The sequence below is a fragment of the Glycine soja genome, chromosome 19, assembly GCF_004193775.1.
Source record: "Glycine soja cultivar W05 chromosome 19, ASM419377v2, whole genome shotgun sequence".
NCBI classification, from domain to species: domain Eukaryota; kingdom Viridiplantae; phylum Streptophyta; class Magnoliopsida; order Fabales; family Fabaceae; genus Glycine; species Glycine soja.
The window spans coordinates 47,627,729-47,647,295 of record NC_041020.1 but is presented as its reverse complement, the minus strand read 5'-3'; the positions used below and the strand labels follow the sequence as shown (position 1 = coordinate 47,647,295).

The following is a 19,567-nucleotide window of genomic DNA, read 5'->3' as shown; positions in this document are numbered from 1 at the left end:
GCTTTTGTTTTGTTCTTTATTACTTTCTTTTTTGGTAAGGTAATGAAAATAAAACAAAAAATTAAACTACTACCAAAGAGTCAGAAAGAAATATATTTTTATTTTATTTTTAACTTTGTTCTATATCATTTGATTAGTCTCACTGTAAAAAAAAATGATTAGTGTCATTCCATAATTTTATTTTTAAATCAAACACAAAACAAATATATTTATGTCATCTAATACTATATTTTTTTTAACAAATCAAATTAAATGGACCCTTAATCTTTAAAAATAGTTAACGAGTTGTGTAATTTTTATTGGGAGGGTGTATTAAAAGTACGAAAATTACCGCGATCAAACCATTTCAATTTTCATTTTATTTAAATTTGATAAAAAAAAGTTTAATAAGATGATCAAATTATATATCAGAAATCATAATATTGTTTTGTGATCACGTGCAATAGACACAAAGATTAATGGTGAACTCTAATTCATGCTCCTCAATCATGATCCTCACAACAACTAAAATAAAGGGTAAGATAACCGGGGTGCATGTGAGAGCTACATGTCCCGCAATCACATGCGTGATGCAAATTTAGCAAAGGCACACAGCTAGCTATTCGCCAATCTCACATGTTGATAAATTAGTTTTTTTTTTTTTTATGACAATGTGGTATATAATCATGAGAACACATAGAAAGAGAAGAGAGAGAAATAAGTCATGTTATAAAAAAAATTGGAAAAAAATATATAATATTCTAAAAAGTGCTATATAATACCTAAAGCCGCGGAGCAACTGATGAACTTCAATATTAATAGTGTTTCTTCTCTTTTCTGTAAATTTTTCTTAACCAAATAAAGATTTCCTTCCTCTCAACTAACCAAACACGGGATAAGCACAAATAAAAATTTATTGGATACAATAAAGTTTCAGCCTTTAAGGTATAATGCCTAAAATGCAGGTGTTATTAATTACTGGGTACATTTGAAGCTATAATTGTAGAATACTGGGACAACCTTGGGGTCATAATCGGAGTCTGGGATGCCTAATCTTAAACCAAGCGTGAGGTGTGAATGGATTTTCCTTCAGTTTTCGTTTTCAATCTTTTTCTGATGGAACGCCTTGTCACTTCGCCATCACACCCACTACGACCAAACATCTATTTTGATCTTCTGTTTCATTTTCTCTTTTCATGTTCACCCTGTGATCGTGATGATTCTACAAAAGGAAACCTGCGCTGCAAATTTATGGGGAAAACTAACTTACTATAAGAAGAATCAAAAGCACACACCCACTTTTTATCCGTGTCATTCATTTTAGCGTTAAGAGTTTTTCTAATTAGCATTTCTATGTAATGTTACATACGTGTTAAAGAAATCTAAGTTAAAATATTAAATAAAAGCTAATATACTTATTACATTCAAAAATAAAAATAATACTTTTAATTTTTTTTATTAATAATTATTGATTGAAAGAAATAATTTTATAAAATTTATTAAAATATTTATTATATTACTTGATAGAAGTGTATTAAATGTTCTTTAGTAAATGTTCTTAAAACATGCAACATTCTTATTTTTATTTACTTAAAATTCTTTTTTCTATGAATATTAGTTGAAAATTAGAAATGTTATTTAGCTTTTTAACTTTTTCCATCTACTATTCTTATTCTAGTAATTTTACTAAATAGAATAAGAAAATACCTATAAAGTAAAAAAAAAAAAAAAGAATAGAATATATCAAATTCAAATTACATTAAAACCAAAAAATTAATAATTTTCTTAATTTTGATTTATACCAAACCTTAACAAATAAATATATATATATATATATATTAAAATTGATACTAACTCAAAACTCAAAACTGCGGCATTAACGTCTTTGCTCTTTATTTATCCGCTCACTCAACACACAAAAAGAGTCATTACAAATTATAGAATAAGCTAGTAACAAACTTAATTACATTTAGTTTCTTTTATATGACTAGCTATTTAAATTAACATCTCTTAACGGCCATTGACCAATTACAAAACCAGGTGAATCAACTTACATTAAAAAAAAGGAACAAGTTTTTTTAAAAAAAAAACTTTGAAGTCTGGACACACATGCTATAGCCAACAAAAACAAATCAACCATACAAGCAAACATGTACCATAATAGTAGAAGATTTCAACTACTAATTATTTCCACATCCCAAAGCTTAGTACATCATAGCAGCCTCTTATGCTTATTCTATTGAGTATCCACTAATAATCCCATATGGTGGTTCCATTCACTCTTGGCTAACTTCCCAATCTTGTTTTCTCTCAACCCTTTTGAGAGACATTTCACCTAAAGGTTTAAAACCAGGGCCTGAGTCTTCACGTTTGTACTGGTACCTTGAGGCCCAATAGAGGTAGTTAAAGAAGTTAAGGCAACTAAGGGTGGCAAGGAACCAATAGAACAAGTTAAGGTTATTTTGGTTCAAGTCGAACCCATGCAGCCACCCTTGTTTGCTTGGTGTGATCCTTTTGCTAACAGCATTGATGACATTGACAAAGACTGTGCTCAAGAAGTAACCAAGAGATGTTGACAGCCACGTGAGAGAGGTTGAAAGTGATTTCATGCTAGCAGGTGATTCCCTGTAGAAAAACTCCAATAGTCCCACAAGGGTGAACATATCTGCAATGCCAAATATGCCATATTGGAATGAAAGCCAAAATAGGCTTATAGGCTTAGAAGGGTCTTTTCTCCCTTGGTCCCTTCTTTTCACTTCCACAATCCCTGCCACTGCCATTGATATTGCCGAGAGTACTAACCCCACACCAACCCTTTGTAGTTGTGTTATGCCTGAAGGGTGGTGAGTGATCTTTCTTGCAAATGGCACAAAAAATAGTTCATACAAGGGAACTAGGACACTTATGAAAACAAGGGGGATAACAGGAATGGATGGTGCAGGCACTGTTAGAGAGCCAAGTTTTAGGTCCATCACATTTCCTTGTTGAACTGAGAATGTTTGCAGTTGTGCCATACAAGTGTTTAGTATAATGGTACTAGCTACTATGGGTAACACTCTTGTTAGGATCTTCACTTCTTCAACTTGTGTCACTGTGCAAACCTTCCATGCCTTGGGTTTTGAGTTTTCTTGGATGATGGCAGCTTTGTCTAGAAACCTGCATAATTTAGACAAACCACAACTTTTTTAACATGCATGTATGCGAGAAAAAAAGGGAGGAGACATATGTATGTCCAGACCCAAATCTTGCCATCAATTATTTTCAATTATTGTACATGGGAAGCTATGCTTTAAGCAACCAAATAATTATAAGTTTTTAGTTTCTAAATTTTTTTTATTCATGATCCTTTAATTTTTTTTATTAAGATTTTTAATCTTTAAACTTTTATTTAACTGATTACGGTCCCTACAATTTTAAAAATTTCAGTTTTTTGTTTCTAAACAAAAATTTGAATTTATTATTTTTATGTATTTAATGAGATTTTAAAACTAAAATTTAAAATTTTCAAAAAGTTTAGAGATAAAAAGTCTTAATGAAAAAAATTGAGAAACATTGATTAGTCAAACAAAAATTTAAAAACTAAAAATTTTAATGAAAAAAAAGTTAAGAGACTTGACTAGTTAAACAAAAATTTAGAAAATAAAAAATAAATTTTATAAAAAAAAATTAGAGACTAAAAATTTAATTAATTTTAATAATTAAATATTGATAAAAAAGAAAATCATTGAAGTTGATGAGCCAAAAGTTTTTTGATTTCCATTTTCCACCAAGTAAAGGGATAGAGATGGCGAAGCAAGTTACCTTATTCAGCGTGGGGCAACTCGATATAGATTGCGAGTTATAGTAGATCGAACAAAAAAGCTTGAATTTAATTTAAACTTTTAAAATGAAGTATAAGCCTAACAAAAACTCAATTTTTTCGAGTTTTAGGGTTAAGTTCAAATTATGTCATGACTGAATGATGCTAAAAAAAATTCATTAAATTTAGGTTCAAAATTTAAAATTCAAATCCTACATTTCAGTTAGATAGTTTAGCTAGCTCACTTTGCCGGAAAGTGAAGCCAAATTGACAAAACTGCTGTTCCCTGAGCTCAATTATATTTCAGTAAAAAATAAGAAGAGCAAATTGATTGGATCCGGTACTGTTCTTTAAAGACCTCTTCTTTGGTTATGTTATGTCAGAATACTTTTTATTTTGTGTTTTGCAGTTTACACACGGCATAGATTTTTTTTTTCCCTTCCATAATCATTCATTCCCCATATCTCTGCCGTTCCTAAACGTGCAGAGGTTGTAGTGGGGCCATAGTGCTTGGCGTTACCTACTACGATGTACATGAAAAAGAATCCTAACATGCCAATTTGCTGGGACCTATTTTAGTTTAACAGTCTTATCATTTGCACAAAATTATTAGCCCTTTTATTTTGTGTATGCCTGTTGTTGTTACGTATGAAATTGAGTCACCTCATCTGGTTGGTGTGGGCAATCTTCTCTGCTGTAGCTTCTTTATCACTGATTTCATATAGTTCTCCATGTGACTCCGGCAGTGACAACTTACGGTTCTTAAAAGCCACAACAATAACCTGTAGTTAACAAATAAAATGGGTTTTTTTAGAACATTATAAAATGTGCATGTAAGTGTATGTTTAGTTGTTTAGTAGTACTTATTATTATCATGAATGAAAATAGAGAGAGATGCATACCTGAGCAATTCTCAAAGTGGGGCTATCTCCTGGAGTTTTGATGCGGTAGAATGGTTTACCAAGAGCAAGGGTCACAAAGCCAACAGAGGAAGCTATGGTTATAATGAAAAAACCCCAATGCCATGCTTTTTGTGTGCTAACCCACACAACACCAGTGACTCCTGTGATTGCTCCCACAGTTGAACTGAGCAAAAGCCAATTGAAAAAACTTGCAAGGGCTTTTGCCTCAGTTGGATCCTTCTCATCAAATTGGTCAGCTCCAAATGCAGTCATGGATCCTCTCACCCCTCCCATTCCCAATGCCAACAAGCACAGTGATGTGTAGAACATCACTGCTATTCCACCTTTCACACAGCTTGACTTGCCACATGCTTCAGGGTGTAAATGTTTTGAAGCTGCTTGGACTGTGAGCATTGCCAAAGCCTAGTACATGTGTGAAATCAGATACAATACAACTATGTTTGGTACGAGATTACCTTTAAGAAATAATAGTTTGTTTTTTTTTCAAAACTTCTTTCAAAAGGCTGAAAAATAAGTAATTTTCAAATAAAATTCCTTTATTTCTATGTTTGAGCAGGCTATTGGGATTGGGAATTTTTCAGAGATATTATTTATTGTTCAGTGTTCATCACTTACCAGAACCTCGAGTGATCCGAAAAGCAAGCATGTGGTAAATCTGTTCAAGTAAGTATCTGAGATGAAGCCTCCAACAAGGGAAAGCAGGTAGGTTGAAGCCATGAAGTTTGTGAGGGTGTTGGCTGAACTGGCCAAATCAAAGTGCATCACTCCATAAAAGTATAGGACTATGCTCACCATGTTTGCCACAAAACCCATGTTGTCCAATGCTGACAAGACTATACAATGAACAACAAGAAAGGGAAAGGGGGCAAAAAAAGCTTAACATATATCTTGCTGAGAAATCACATAACATAGAGTAAGAGTCTTTTTTTTTTTTTTTGCTTACCAAAAATGAACATGGAAGCCATGAATCCCCCTTTGCTTCTTCTCCATTGGTTGAGTGGCCTTTGTTCTTCTTTTGCATCATGGTCAGCCTGTATGACAAGAATTTGAAAATCATCAACTATACACACATAGGGAGAAGTTAGAAAGGGAGATAGAGAAGGAAGGTTGAACACTTGAACTGAATGAATGAGTCACTAGTCACTAGACTTAGTGGCTTACCATTCTAGAGATAGATATTGAGAAGTGTGTTTTAGACAGGAATTGGGTGTTCAGGGGAAATGGTGTTTGTGAACATATAGCCCAAAAAGGAAGCTTTCGAGAAAAGCTAGAGCTCAGAGAAGGATGGTAAAAGAGAGAGAGCAACTTTGAGCATAAAATGCACAAGAGGACCTAGTTTATAATTTTCCATGACCTTAAATTGATTCCCTCTATCCTAGACTAATTGTCCTCCATGCTACTCATCATGCTCTCTGTCCCTCCTTTCTCAAGGCCTCTTAGCTCACCAGTTTGGCATTTTCAAATCCAAAACAGAAAAAGAAAGATTTGGGTTGTATTCTTGACAGGGCATGACACTCATCACTCACTGATTTGGAGGCACAAGTGGTTGTTTAAGGCTACTAATTGTGGAGGCTTAGTCATTCAATTTATCAATTATCTTAATCAACCCAACATACTTGCCCCACCCCACTCCATCTATATGCTTGTCTTCGTTGAACAATCCATTTGCTGGCATTTATCTACTTCCTAAACCAGAAGCTTTCATGGGTCAAATTGAAAGGAAAAGACTGCTTTTCGAAATTGCGTAGACTTTTCTCTACTTGATACATAGCATTATTTGATTAAGTGGTCATGTCACAGTTCAAACTCATCAACTATTTATTAACTTTAAAGCTGCATCATACTTACATCACGTGATTTCCTCATCATTTAGCTCTTAATTATGTCATAACAATAACCCTGATAGGCCCTAATGAGAACTTGTATCTTGTAATGGTTCGTAATTCAAAATTGGGTGTGTGAAATCAGCAACGTGTACTCTTAATTAATATTAGTAGTTAAATTAAAGCTGGCACTGGCAGCAGCAACCTTGTATGTTGTATCAAAGCTAGGATAATTAATTATTATCATGATAAGTATGAAAGGATTAAGGTTAAAATTGAAACTTGTCCTTTTGTTTAAGTTAAGCAGCTTTGTCAGGGATTTGGATTCCCTGCATTCACGCAGTCATGATTATGGACTCTGATTTTATTAGTATTTTAAAACTGTTTTTTAAGTTAAATTTACTGATTTATTTATGAGACGTTAGATCTTAATTACACAGTTTTAATCGTCTGACGGCATGAATGTAGGATTTCTCTAACGGTAGAGAATCTGGATCCCTTTGACAGAGGGAAAAAATCTATTTTATTTATTTCTATGAAAAAAAAAATCACATATAGCCCAAAAATTTCCATGTGTACGAACTACGAAGGGAACACATAAAGCTACCCATTTGGCCAAAGCTGACCTTCTAGTACCATCCCTAGAGGCTAGGACAGTAAAAAAATAGATGTATATGTTATGAAAAACCGAAATCCTAAGTCAAATTAATATTCAAAGTTGAAACTATTGGGCACATGGTACAGCTCATATGGTGTCTTCAATGTCCTTTTTAGAGCTCCATTGGTTTGATAAAAGTCCATGAGTGTCACTTTCCCTCTCTTATCATGCACATCACAGAAACTCAAGAGCCTTTGCCTTTAGCTTTACTTTGTGAATCTCATTCCACTCATAAAATCCATCTTACATTTGAACTGTCTCTTTCAAAATAGCAGTCTAACTTCTAGTATCTTAATCATGCTAAATCTTTTTTGTTTGAATATCACTGTCAACTGAAAAACACTTTTTTGAGTGTTCCCTCATCCTGTTTGATTGGTGTGGTGTGGTGGGTCAGAACTGGTATTGCTATCATCCCTTCCCTAAAGGAAGGACCTTTCACAGTTTCACCTTACAAGTGAATCACTTTGGCATGATATTTATTAACTGCACAACGTGTACATGTTAGTTACCATGCAATGCATGGTAGTTTTTATTTTCTTGTTTTGTTAATTCAGCCAGAGCCAGCTAGTCCCACAGAAACAAAGACATTATAGTAAATGAGCCCATCAATATCTGTATTCAGGTAGCTGCTTGTCAAAAGGAATGCACATGATAATCACGTTCTTTGCATTTGAGGGACATATCAAAACACCTGATGCTATCAATGTCCTGTTTTAAAGATGGAGAATATAAGAGATATTTATACAATTAATCATTCTAAGTTTAAAATGGAGCAAGTGTCCCATATTTTTCTTTTTTAAATTGGCATCCTCAATGAAACTAGAAGCATTAGTGCCTATAATTTCTGAAAGTTTAAAATTTTAAGTGAACAAAATGCATATGGCGAAATGGAACCGAAATGTCAAATGGACACATCGATCCCACTTTCTAAAGGATGGGGTGGTATTTTCAAACTAAGCAGAAAAGAGAAAAAATAATGTAGGATTACAAAAAACTCATTTGTTTGTGTTTTTACTTTTTAGTGACAAATTTATCATCTTATTTTTAATCTGTTTTGTTTTTTAAGATTTAAACATGAAATATTGGGGAAACAATTTGTTTTCGTTGTGTCCTATACAATTCTTTACGACGAAAAATAAATTAAGAATAAGGTGACAGTTTCATAATTAAAAAGTGAAAAAAAAAAAATAGAAGCACAAGCAAACAGTAAGGGTGTGATTGGTAGGAAGAAAAAAGTGAAAAATATGATGAATAAGAAAAGGAAAGAGAGACATGTAGTGAATGAAAATAGGTGAAAAATAAAATAAAAATAGTTATATTTAGTTTGAGAAAAATATTTTTTTTTAGTTTTAGAGAAATAAATAAATAGAAAAAATAAAAAAATCATTTTTTAAAACAAATAATCGATTGTTATCGGTAAACAATCGACTATTTTTAAAAAAAAAACAAGGATAAAACTTAATTTGGTTAGAAGTGATTTATAACTTATTTATGCTAGTTTTTGCGGAAAAATAAGAAAGTTGCGAGACCCATAACTTTTATTCCTCCTCCGTCATATTTCACTCCTACCAAACATACCTCAAATCTCATCTCTTCTCTATTTCTTGTCTATCCATCTTATATTTTGTTTTTTTTATTTTATTTTCTCAATACCAAACCAACCGTAAGAAAAAGAGATAAAATCGGACAAAGTTATAATTCTAATTAACTTTGTTATTCCTTTTCTATATCATAAGATACACATATATTAAATGTAAATATGCATTTAAGATGAATTTTTTCTCACTCTTTACTTTTCTATCCAAGCAAACAAATAGAAAGACCCAACTTTACTTTCTCTTATATTTCTTTCCATTATATTTTTCTTACGTACTTCTCTTTGTTCAAATAAAGTGTAAAAGTGCAAGAAAAAGACGAGTAATATAAATTGAAAATAAAAAAAATAATTCAGAAATGTTTTTGTTTTTTAATTTAAAAAATAAAAAAGATATATTAATTTTGAAAATAATTTTAAAAAATTATTCTTATTAAATATGTTTTTTATATAAAAAAAAAACTGGTCCCTAACTCTGTGTAGTCAATTAATTAATTATTACTTGAACTAAAATATAAATGAGTTGAGGTTACTAACTCGTGTACACTTTTGATTGAAGAAAAATTATTAGCGAGCTATAAAGTATGGAGCAAGGAAATTACTCATTGCACATCAGCAGCAGCTATAAACAGAAGAAACAAACCATTTTAGTGCCGTGGTGGGTACTAAACTAGAAATCAATAACCATTGCTAATAGAAGTTACTAATGCCCCTTTAAAATTTTGGATCTATCAATTTCAATCTACATCATGCATCCCTTTGTCGTGGAGGGTGAATTTCTATTCATGACTAGACTTTTATAGAGACTGTAGATGCTTCTCTATCTGAAAGACATAATGTTCCGGTCCTTAATTCATAAATGTTCTTTTTTCATAAAGCTTGATTTATATTATTAACAACCCCACCTTCCATTCCATGACATATTATATGCCTTTTCAATTACACTCATTCTTATCACTTCCCCCCACAAACTTGTTCGTGTTTTTCTAAAGTGTCTAAGTGATTCAATTCTTTTAACATTGATCTTCTTGATTTCTTGATATCCCTTCATGTGACATCCTCCACCCAACATACATATAATTAAGAAAATATATAAAAAAATTAAATTAAATTAATTTTATTCAAATTACTTAAATAAATTCACATGGATAAAAATGTCACATATAATTTACTGTTATCAAATAAAATTTATTAAAAATATTTCCGATTCAAAATAAGGTCGTCCAAATTTACAAAAGAACTCAAGTTAAGCACTAAAAGAAAATGAAGTAAAATAATATGTTTGAAACATCGTGCAATTAATACAAAAACTCATGTCCAAATGTTACATCCTACGAGAGCATTATGTTTCAGCGTTCTCTAGCATGAGGTTCTCCATAATCATCCATCTAACCATCTGTTCTTACGAACACAAATTTTGATATCATCACAAGATTTAAACACAAACAACACACAGAGAGAGTTATCATATTCCCAACTAATAGAGAGAAATGAGACAACATATGTATATATCATATAAATGAAATGCAACTTAATTAAACACACTCACGTCATTCCACCACGTATCGCATAACATCACATCTCAACACTATATGTCTCACACATTTTTGTATCATTCACGTACTCAAAGATCAAAACATAATATCACTCAACCAATCAATATCAATCAATACATAAGTGTTATGCAAAAAATATACTAAGACTCAATCCTATATGCAATGTGATACCATGTTAGTGAAACATCTCGTTAGATGCCTAGGAGTACATGACAAGACAAACCACACACTGGTAAGTCAGGTCACTCTCACTAGATAAAATCATAGGGAGACTAGTCAAGGTCACGCTGTTTTGCAAGAATGCTCCAACCATGTGGGATTGACACAAGCTTAAAGGAGCGCTCAAACCAAGTGTATTTACCCCTAAGGCCTAGACTCTGAAGAGTCCGTCAAGGCTTCTCCCTCTTGATTCAAGTTCAACCCAGAAAATATTTTAGAACACAAACTTTATTTATGAATTGTATAAAACACACAACTCTTCAATCATTCTCAAAATAATTTTAACCCGTTGTGCCTCAAAATGATTAAACTCATCTGGTTCTCACAGTGGATCTCATCACAATACTCGTCGCGTAAAAATTCGTTGTCCTTAAAAGGTCTTACAGTTATGTGGTTGTACAGTTCATAGCCCACAACTTAATGTCATTACTTTGCACTTACAATAACATGTATAATCACATTGAGGACCGCATTAATCCTACACTTGTTCACAACACATGTCTCATCACATCTTCTCACTAACACATTATCACTTTTCTCGTATATCATATATATATATGTATATATGTTATACAATAGCAATCTTTCAACATTTAAGACATATAATCATTCACTTATTCATTTGGTTAATAACATAGAACATGTGATCACATCATGGGAACAAAACCCCTCAATCAATTTCAAGAAAACATGCAAGAATCAAGAATTTCCAAATTTCTAGGTTTCTAACTTTCAAACCCAAACACTCAATTAAACCATCCAATTCGCACCAGAGAATCAATTGACTCGTAGAACATGAGCAATTTGTAGTTACTATTGCACAAGCAAAATCAAAACGCATAAAACACTCCCAAAATTAATTCCAATTTGACCGCTAAGGATCTTTACACATGTTTACTCTAACTCCAATTGCGATAAACCCATCTCTTACCTCTAAGTAGACTCATGTGTGTAGTTCGATAACGAAGGGATTGGAGCCTCCATTTCCCTCACCTCTAAGTGGTTCCCTAAGATTCTTCAAGCTTTCTCTGTAGTTACTTTGCTAGAGTTTTCAAGCGTCAGAGAAAAAAACAAAAGGGATTGAAGCCTTCATTTCACAATCCCTGTGCAAGGGACAATTCTCTCACCAAATACATTATTTTGTAAATCCCAACAGTGAAGATGTGCAAAAATGAGTTTCGAACCTAATGTTCAAATTTCACAACGATCCAACGATTAACAAATATGAGATTGCATTGTTACTTGGATAAGTTTGAGTGTATGCGAGAAAGAGAGAAGGTATAGGTAGAGAAAAAGAAAATCGAATTTGAGAGGAAGAAAGAACGTAGAAATATTGTAAAATGTAAAAACTATCTAACTATAATACTCTTAGCCTATTGTCTATTATTTTTATTTTTACTTTATTATTTTATGGAAAAAAATATATTTTACTCCCTATCAAATGAATAAATAAAATATTATTTTTATTTTCTAAGAATATATAATTATTTTATTTATCTTAAAACCATTATTTTTATTAATAAAATTATTTGTTCGTATTTATTTGATTACAAAAATATTATTATTTTCCTAAAATTTTATTTATTTTTAATTTATTTTAGAAAAAAAATAAGATGTTAAACTCCACTTCCTTTTGAATCGGTTATCCCTTTCCCCACAAAACAAATATCTGCTTGTGAACATATACACCGTGTACCAGTTGTTCTCAACCTTTGCGCTTCTATTATTAGTTATTAGTTGTGCTTGTGCCTAAGACATAGTACACATACTATGTTAACATTTTCTGGTATTTATGGCAGATTGTATTTTAGTTCTCTGTGCGTGTGTGCTAGTGTTTTAATTATTAAGAGTATTTTATTTGAAGATGACAAATAAATAAGACAATCTATGTTATATATAAAAGGCTGGACTTTAACCTTGACATAATAATAGTTAAAAATAAATTATATAATTTGAGAAAAGAATTCTTTGAAAAATCACTCTACTACTAGTGGAAGACAATTACTTTATATTAATACATTAATGTCATATATTAAAGATGATCACTTCATATTAACACATTAATGCCATGCTTGGTAATTATTTTTAATATATATATATATATATATATATATATATATATATATATATATAATAGTTTAGTAATTAAAGTATTAAAATTTTTAATTGAATTTAATTGGTTTTGACAAAGTCACATGCATTTGTTCCATCGACTTTAATGAACGTCAAAATGATTCAATCTTACAATTTGATTACAAATTAATAATTAAATGAATAAGGCGATTGAATCATAATTTGTTTACTTTAAATGTACAAGGATTGAAAAATGACCATATCTTATTATAGTTAAGACAAGTTCGTCCTATAGCAATCCCACAATAAAGTTTGGAGACTTATTTTATTCTCTCTCTCTCTATATATAATAGGTGTACAAGGGGCACCTCGAACCCGTACACAGAAGATTAAATGAACAAAATCCACTTTCCACATGTTCGACACTATTTTTACCATCTCATAATAAAAATAGATACTACTAACCCAGTTTACAATAGCACACTCAATGTCAACCAAAGACTACCCCACCTCCTACGCATATGACAAGGAAGCAAAGCTTGATACTGGTCTCATATGTCTCCATTTAGTTTAATTGGTTAAATATAATATGTAAGTGTAAGTTATTATTTTTAATTTTTCCATATATATATATATATATATATATATATATATATATATATATATATATATATATATATATATATATATATATATATATATATATATATATATATATATATATATATATATATATATATATATATATATATATATATATATATATATATATATATACTTGCACAAGCTAAATCTCCATGTACGACTATATTTAATCACTAAGCCAAGTAGCCAACAGTTCGTTATTTTCGGGCCATATGTAAACATATTATTATATAAGTTTATCCAACAATTAAAAATATCTAACAACTAACATGTCCTAAAATTAAAATGAGGTACCTCATTCTTTCCTTGTCTTCAAGAAATAAAATTAGCAAATATTTCAACTGTCATTGCTGTATACTGTGTAGTTTGCCTTATTCTTTTTCATTTTTAGGTCCTTAGTTTGCCTTATTCTTGTAGGGCATAGGGACCTTGGTTGGGACCTTTACTTTTCTGGTCTCTCGTGTTACCACCGTAAGCAGCACAAAATCTGTACCACCTGCATATTCAGTCGTACCATTTTACCGTATTTTGCTTCGTTTTTTAATGTTGCTGCATATTTATGAATTATTATGACTAAGCCTGGTTCGAATGGATTGTAATGGGCTGGGCCGAAATCTGTTTGGGCCAATTATTTGTAGGCCCAACTCAACCAATCCCTTGAGGCCCGCTTATTATAACTTTCGGTGAGTGATTTCTTTTTAAGATTATGCATTTTAAAAACAAGTTTAATTTAATTAAAGAAACGTTATTGATTAACATTTTTTTATATTATATAAACATACTATTGTTTGAGGGAAATGAGGAGCAATGCCTTTCTGCATCTACATCAACTTATTTTATTTGGTTTGGAAGTAACTATGCCACGATGTTGGTGTTTTGATCGTCAAAAGAATTCTGACACACAAGATAAAAATGATTTGATAATTCTGCAACGAGTTATCAAAATGTCATAAGAAATGGACTGTGTATATATACTATAGTAAATGTATACATTAGCTCAAATCAACACAATTTGAAAACTATAAAATCACTTATCTTTTTATTCAGAATTCTAGAAAGAAAAAAAAAAAGATAAATCGAGGTTTACTCCTCTTATTTTTCCTTCGTTTCCATTAAAATTTTTAAAATAAAATGAGATAAAATTAAAACAATTTCCTCTCTCGTTAGATTCCTCCAATCAAATACATCCTTAAAAGAATGCATATTGTTTTCTTAGACTACCACAGAGAAAAGTTAATAACACTCACCGGTGTGTCTAATAAATTTGTTTATTTCTTTTTATAATATTGTTTTTACATAGCAATAATATTGAGGAGGGCATGTTCCTCTACTTGACGTGGCAAGTGTTCCTACAATTGCTGCCTTCTGAAAAGGAAAGCAATGATGTAAGTTTCACAAGTAACTGATTATTTAATTTAGAAGACCAAAGAAATGGAGTAAATAAGGCAAACACATCTATCATCAATATTTTATTGCTGTGTTGATCACTGTCCATCCCAAAATGGAGTTCTATATCTATAAACTTGCCCGCAACCAAAGTAATTAATTGCATCTGATTCAATCCCTCGTCTTGTGTAGAAATATATATATCTCTGATGCCATGGTCATCATTAGCTGTGTTACAGAAATGGTACGATGGAAAAGTCAAGTAGTGATAAGATAGAGCAATTAGAAAGAGAGGGAAGAGACAATAGTTCTGAAATTACTAAATAGAAGAGTAGTTGGTTTGAATTTGGAGGATGGCTTGTGTCTAGGTCTTTCCTTAGCAGAGACTACAATATTCCAAGGTCCCCACAACATACCTAACATGTACCACTCTATCGTCTTTTCTTTGCATGCAAGATTATGTATATGCCTCTTATTTTATTTGAGGATCAAAACCCACACACCAAAGCAATTCAAGTCATAAGGGGAAGTTGGCACGGCATTTTGGCCCCTTCATCGACTCTTTTGTGCCAAGACCTCCCTAGATTCTATGCAATTTGGATAAGCATTTCACATTTAAAATGATTCCAGTGTCACTTGTTTTATTCAAGGTTTCATTTACAAAAATGTCAACTTCTACCATGTGTTAGACAAATCACTTACGTACTATGATACACCATTCGCTTCTTTTATTGGGGAAGTTTCTCAGCTTGTATTTATGTGTATTTATGGTTGTAGAACTTGGTACCACTGGTACTGTCTTATTTATAATATTGTTTATTTGCTGTTTTTTTTTTATAAAAAAAAACGTTACACTGTATAAAACTATAAATCAAGAAAGAAAAAAAATTCATGTTTATATTAAAATTAATTTTTTTATTTGTATTTTTTTAATCACTTCCATTTATTATTTGAATACGTCATATACATTAATTTTTTCACTCTTTTTGGTAAAAATATAACTAAAATAATAATAATATTTAAAAAATTTAAAGTAATAGAGAAATGAAAAAGTAATTTTCTTTTCTCTTCCAAATGATGTATAAGTAAAAATGAAATGGAAACCAATGTTCAGCAGCTCATAACGTAGAAGACACGAACTAAAATAAAATAAATTTAAAGTAAACACCATCTAAAGTGGAAAATGTGACTAGAAATTAATAAAGAAATACAAAACAGAGAGAGGTCTATGACTATTCTTTTGTTATAAGTTCACACAAGACATTAGAGGCATGTTGCATGCGTTTAATTCACACGCGCACCATTTATTCAACAACCTATGATATTAATCACTTCCTAGTTCCTTCCAACTCATACAACAAACAATTTCAGCATACTTTTCTTGTCTTTCTTTTTGTCCTCTTGTTGGCTTTTGCTCCTTTGATTCCCAACTTCACCATATTATGAAGCTCACAGGTTTCCTGCAAGCGGTGACTCTAACTGCTTTGGTGTTATCCATCTTCACTGCATCAGATCCCGATTCTCTTCAAGACCTCTGTGTCGCAGACCTTGCCTCAGGTTTCTATTTTCCTTTGATCTTGATGATGCACACTTTCATGCATACTTCCACTTTCCCCCTTAATCATTAGATTTCATCCTTTAACCACGTTAATCCAACTCACTCTCTTCGACCTACCAGCTACTTTAATTCTGCTTTTTAATGACTCAAAAGTTTAATCATGTAGTGCAGTATCCCCACCATATGATTAACTTTTCTTCCTCCTCCCCTGTATGGCTGCAATTGAAACACCACCACATAAACAGTGTCCTTTTCAATTCAAATAAACTTATTACCAAATTCCATAAATCATTGCATATTTTTGTAGCATGATTTATACACTAAACTTTTAATTCATAGACAATTTATTGGGTGTGAATTTTTTGAGTTTAATAGACTGAACAAAAACTTTTACCATCTTAAATAATCAGAAATAATCTTCAATTCATGTTTGAAGTAATTATTATAAAAATCAATAAGATTATTTTACATGATAATAATTTATGATTCAAAAAAAGACAGTGGTAGTAGTACATATATATACAATTCTTTCTTATTGTTGGTGGATTGTAAATTGTGATGGTAATAACAGCGGTTAAAGTGAATGGATTCACCTGCAAAGATGCTGGCAAGGTAAATGCGAGTGATTTCTTCTCAGACATACTAGCCAAACCAGGTGCCACAAACAACACGTATGGCTCCCTAGTGACTGGAGCCAACGTTCAGAAAATCCCAGGACTCAACACCCTTGGCGTGTCTTTGTCACGCATTGACTATGCCCCAGGTGGCATCAACCCACCTCACACGCACCCACGTGCGACCGAAGTAGTGTTCGTGCTTGAAGGAACACTAGATGTTGGGTTCATAACCACAGCCAATGTGCTCATTTCAAAGGCCATCAACAAGGGTGAGATATTTGTGTTCCCAAAGGGCTTAGTTCACTTCCAAAAGAACAATGGAAAGGAACCTGCTTCAGTTATTGCAGCATTCAATAGTCAGTTGCCTGGCACACAGTCCATTGCTCTAACCTTGTTTGCAGCCACACCACCACTTCCGGATAATGTGTTAACCAAGGCTTTCCAGGTGGGTACCAAGGAGGTTCAGAAAATTAAGTCTAGGCTTGCACCTAAGAAATAATAATTGATATTATCATGTGGGATGTGGTTGTAATGTCTTTCATGTTTGTTGGGAACTCATAAAGGATTTGGAATCAGAGTATAAATGGAGCATATTCATTTATTTGATGATTGGAATTTGAAAGATGATTGCATGCTTCTTGTTTTGTTAATCAAATGTGCTATTAGTGGTTCTGACTTCTTAATATGTTACTGTGAATGTATATTTGCACACTGTTCTCCCGTGAAACCGTGAAATGTGAATGGAGACACGCTTTCCATTCTTAACTGTTTCGGAGCAACGATAAAAATCTACACCTATTTTTTAGATGTCTAAGCGGAAACAAAAAAAGAAATAAAACAGAACGGAGAGAAATAATAATGTAATAAAATTAAATAAAGAGAAAAGTGAATCTAGGATAAGTATTTTTCATTATTTTTTTTCCCTTGCTTGGATAACTATCTACTGTATCATTTTTTTTCCCCCTAGCCATCAACATCCCTCTGGAAGGTGCAAATTACTTCATCTGACTGGAATATTCCCTCGTGGGCTAGCAATATATATAACCCCGTATCATTTCTCCAATTACAAAATGGATTTGCTCAAAAAAAAAAAAGACAAAGGATAAAACTTTTTGTCGTTGTTAGTCAACAGCCCTATTGTCGTGTTTTTCGTTATAATGAAAATACTTTTTCTTTTAACACCAAGGAATGATAAAAAAAAAAAAAGTTATTTATTTGATTGAGCAAATTACATGTACAATTTATCATCCAACAAAATTTCCAAGCTTTACAAATATATACAAAATGACTACTAACTTTTGTTTCCTAAGTTCTCTCTGAACTTTTCCATATATATATACGCAAACTCAAAGAATGGGAGCCACATTGCAAAGGATCACCAATGTAATATTAAAATAATCAAATCGCGCGAACTACCAACCTTAAAAACAAATTGATAATATTCTCAAGCTTGAGTAATAGAAATAAGATTCTATCATAACTAGAGATTTGAAGCATAATTAATTATTTTTTTTACTAATTAATGTCTTTAGAATATTGATTAAAAAATTAAAAAAAATATATTTATTATATAAATAATAAGAAAGCATAAAAAAATTATAAAGAAGATAAATCCAATAAAATATTTTTACTTTAATTTTTTTAATCAATATCTTTAGAATACTTATTAATATTTTCCTTGAACAAATTCCTAAACACTAAAACTATTTATATTTAGGCATATTTTTAACATCTCTGGAAACAAACAAGACACCAAAAACTTAAAGTGATGGAACAGAAGGAATCTCCAACAGCAACTAATTAATCCCGCACTTGGGGAAGCGAACAAGAAAACTTTATCCTCCCACTTTCTCTTTGAGTACCATCACCACTTGCATTGCTAGGAAGAGTCATTTTGCTTCTGATTAAGTAGTTGCTTCTTTGCTTTTGTGAATAGTTGCATTACCCATTTTTCCTCTTCTCTGTTACTTTTTTTCAATCTCATAGACATAATTCTCGTCCTCGTCCTTGTAATCATTACCTCCTCCTTCTCTTTCGTAACTATCATCTAAGATCTCCTCAATCTCGTGGGAATAACCCTCCGACATCAAATCAAAGTGTGCTACTTTCTCGCTCACAGGGAATTACGTGTTGACTTGAGACGAAATAAAGAAAAGAATTGATTATTTCCACATTGTTATTCAGTGATCCATGTACTACAAGTAAAGGCTAAGTAAAAAGGGAAATAACTCATCTAAATTCATCCGGTGATAATAGTGTTAAAAATTTGTATCATCAACTAATCAAAAAATATTTTTAGTATATAACTTTTAAAATACATATACTATCAAGTCAATAACAATCTTATTTATGTAATAAGCTTTTATCCCCTAAATATTTAACTTATAAAATCAATAATAATTTTTATATTTTTCTAAATAAAACTTATCTCAACAGTATATTTTATTAATTCCCGTTCTTATTTGGCAAGATTTCATTAGACTGATAAAAATTATTATAAAATTAAAATATATTTTTTGTCCATATAAATATTGAAATATTCATAATTTATTTTTTTTTTGTAATTTTTTTTTCAATTTCAAAAAATTAAAATGTTATTTTTTTTTTGCTGGATATTATTGCATTGATTTCATTATTGGTTATAGAATTGGATTCTTGAGGTTAAAAATCACCATAAAATAGAGAAAAAAACAACAACAAAAATTTCGATCTGAGGTTGCTTCTTGGCGTGATGGGT

At 31.4% G+C, this 19,567-nt stretch overlaps 2 protein-coding genes across 2 annotated transcripts; one reads left to right on the top strand and one right to left on the bottom strand.

Annotated features, from left to right (window-relative positions):
• Positions 1–1,904: 1,904 nt before the first annotated feature.
• Positions 1,905–6,454, bottom strand: LOC114400066 (protein NRT1/ PTR FAMILY 4.6-like). Its single transcript, XM_028362330.1, has 6 exons — positions 5,863–6,454; positions 5,645–5,732; positions 5,317–5,534; positions 4,681–5,103; positions 4,442–4,560; positions 1,905–3,135 (listed from the first exon to the last, which is right to left on the bottom strand). The coding sequence occupies exons 1-6, from the start codon at positions 5,863–5,865 to the stop codon at positions 2,256–2,258; spliced, it is 1,731 nt and encodes a 576-aa protein (XP_028218131.1). The 5' UTR covers positions 5,866–6,454; the 3' UTR covers positions 1,905–2,255.
• A 9,460-nt stretch (positions 6,455–15,914) lies between these two features.
• LOC114400068 (rhicadhesin receptor-like) lies at positions 15,915–17,479 on the top strand. Its single transcript, XM_028362333.1, has 2 exons — positions 15,915–16,212; positions 16,785–17,479. The coding sequence occupies exons 1-2, from the start codon at positions 16,098–16,100 to the stop codon at positions 17,327–17,329; spliced, it is 660 nt and encodes a 219-aa protein (XP_028218134.1). The 5' UTR covers positions 15,915–16,097; the 3' UTR covers positions 17,330–17,479.
• The last annotated feature ends 2,088 nt before the right edge of the window (positions 17,480–19,567 follow it).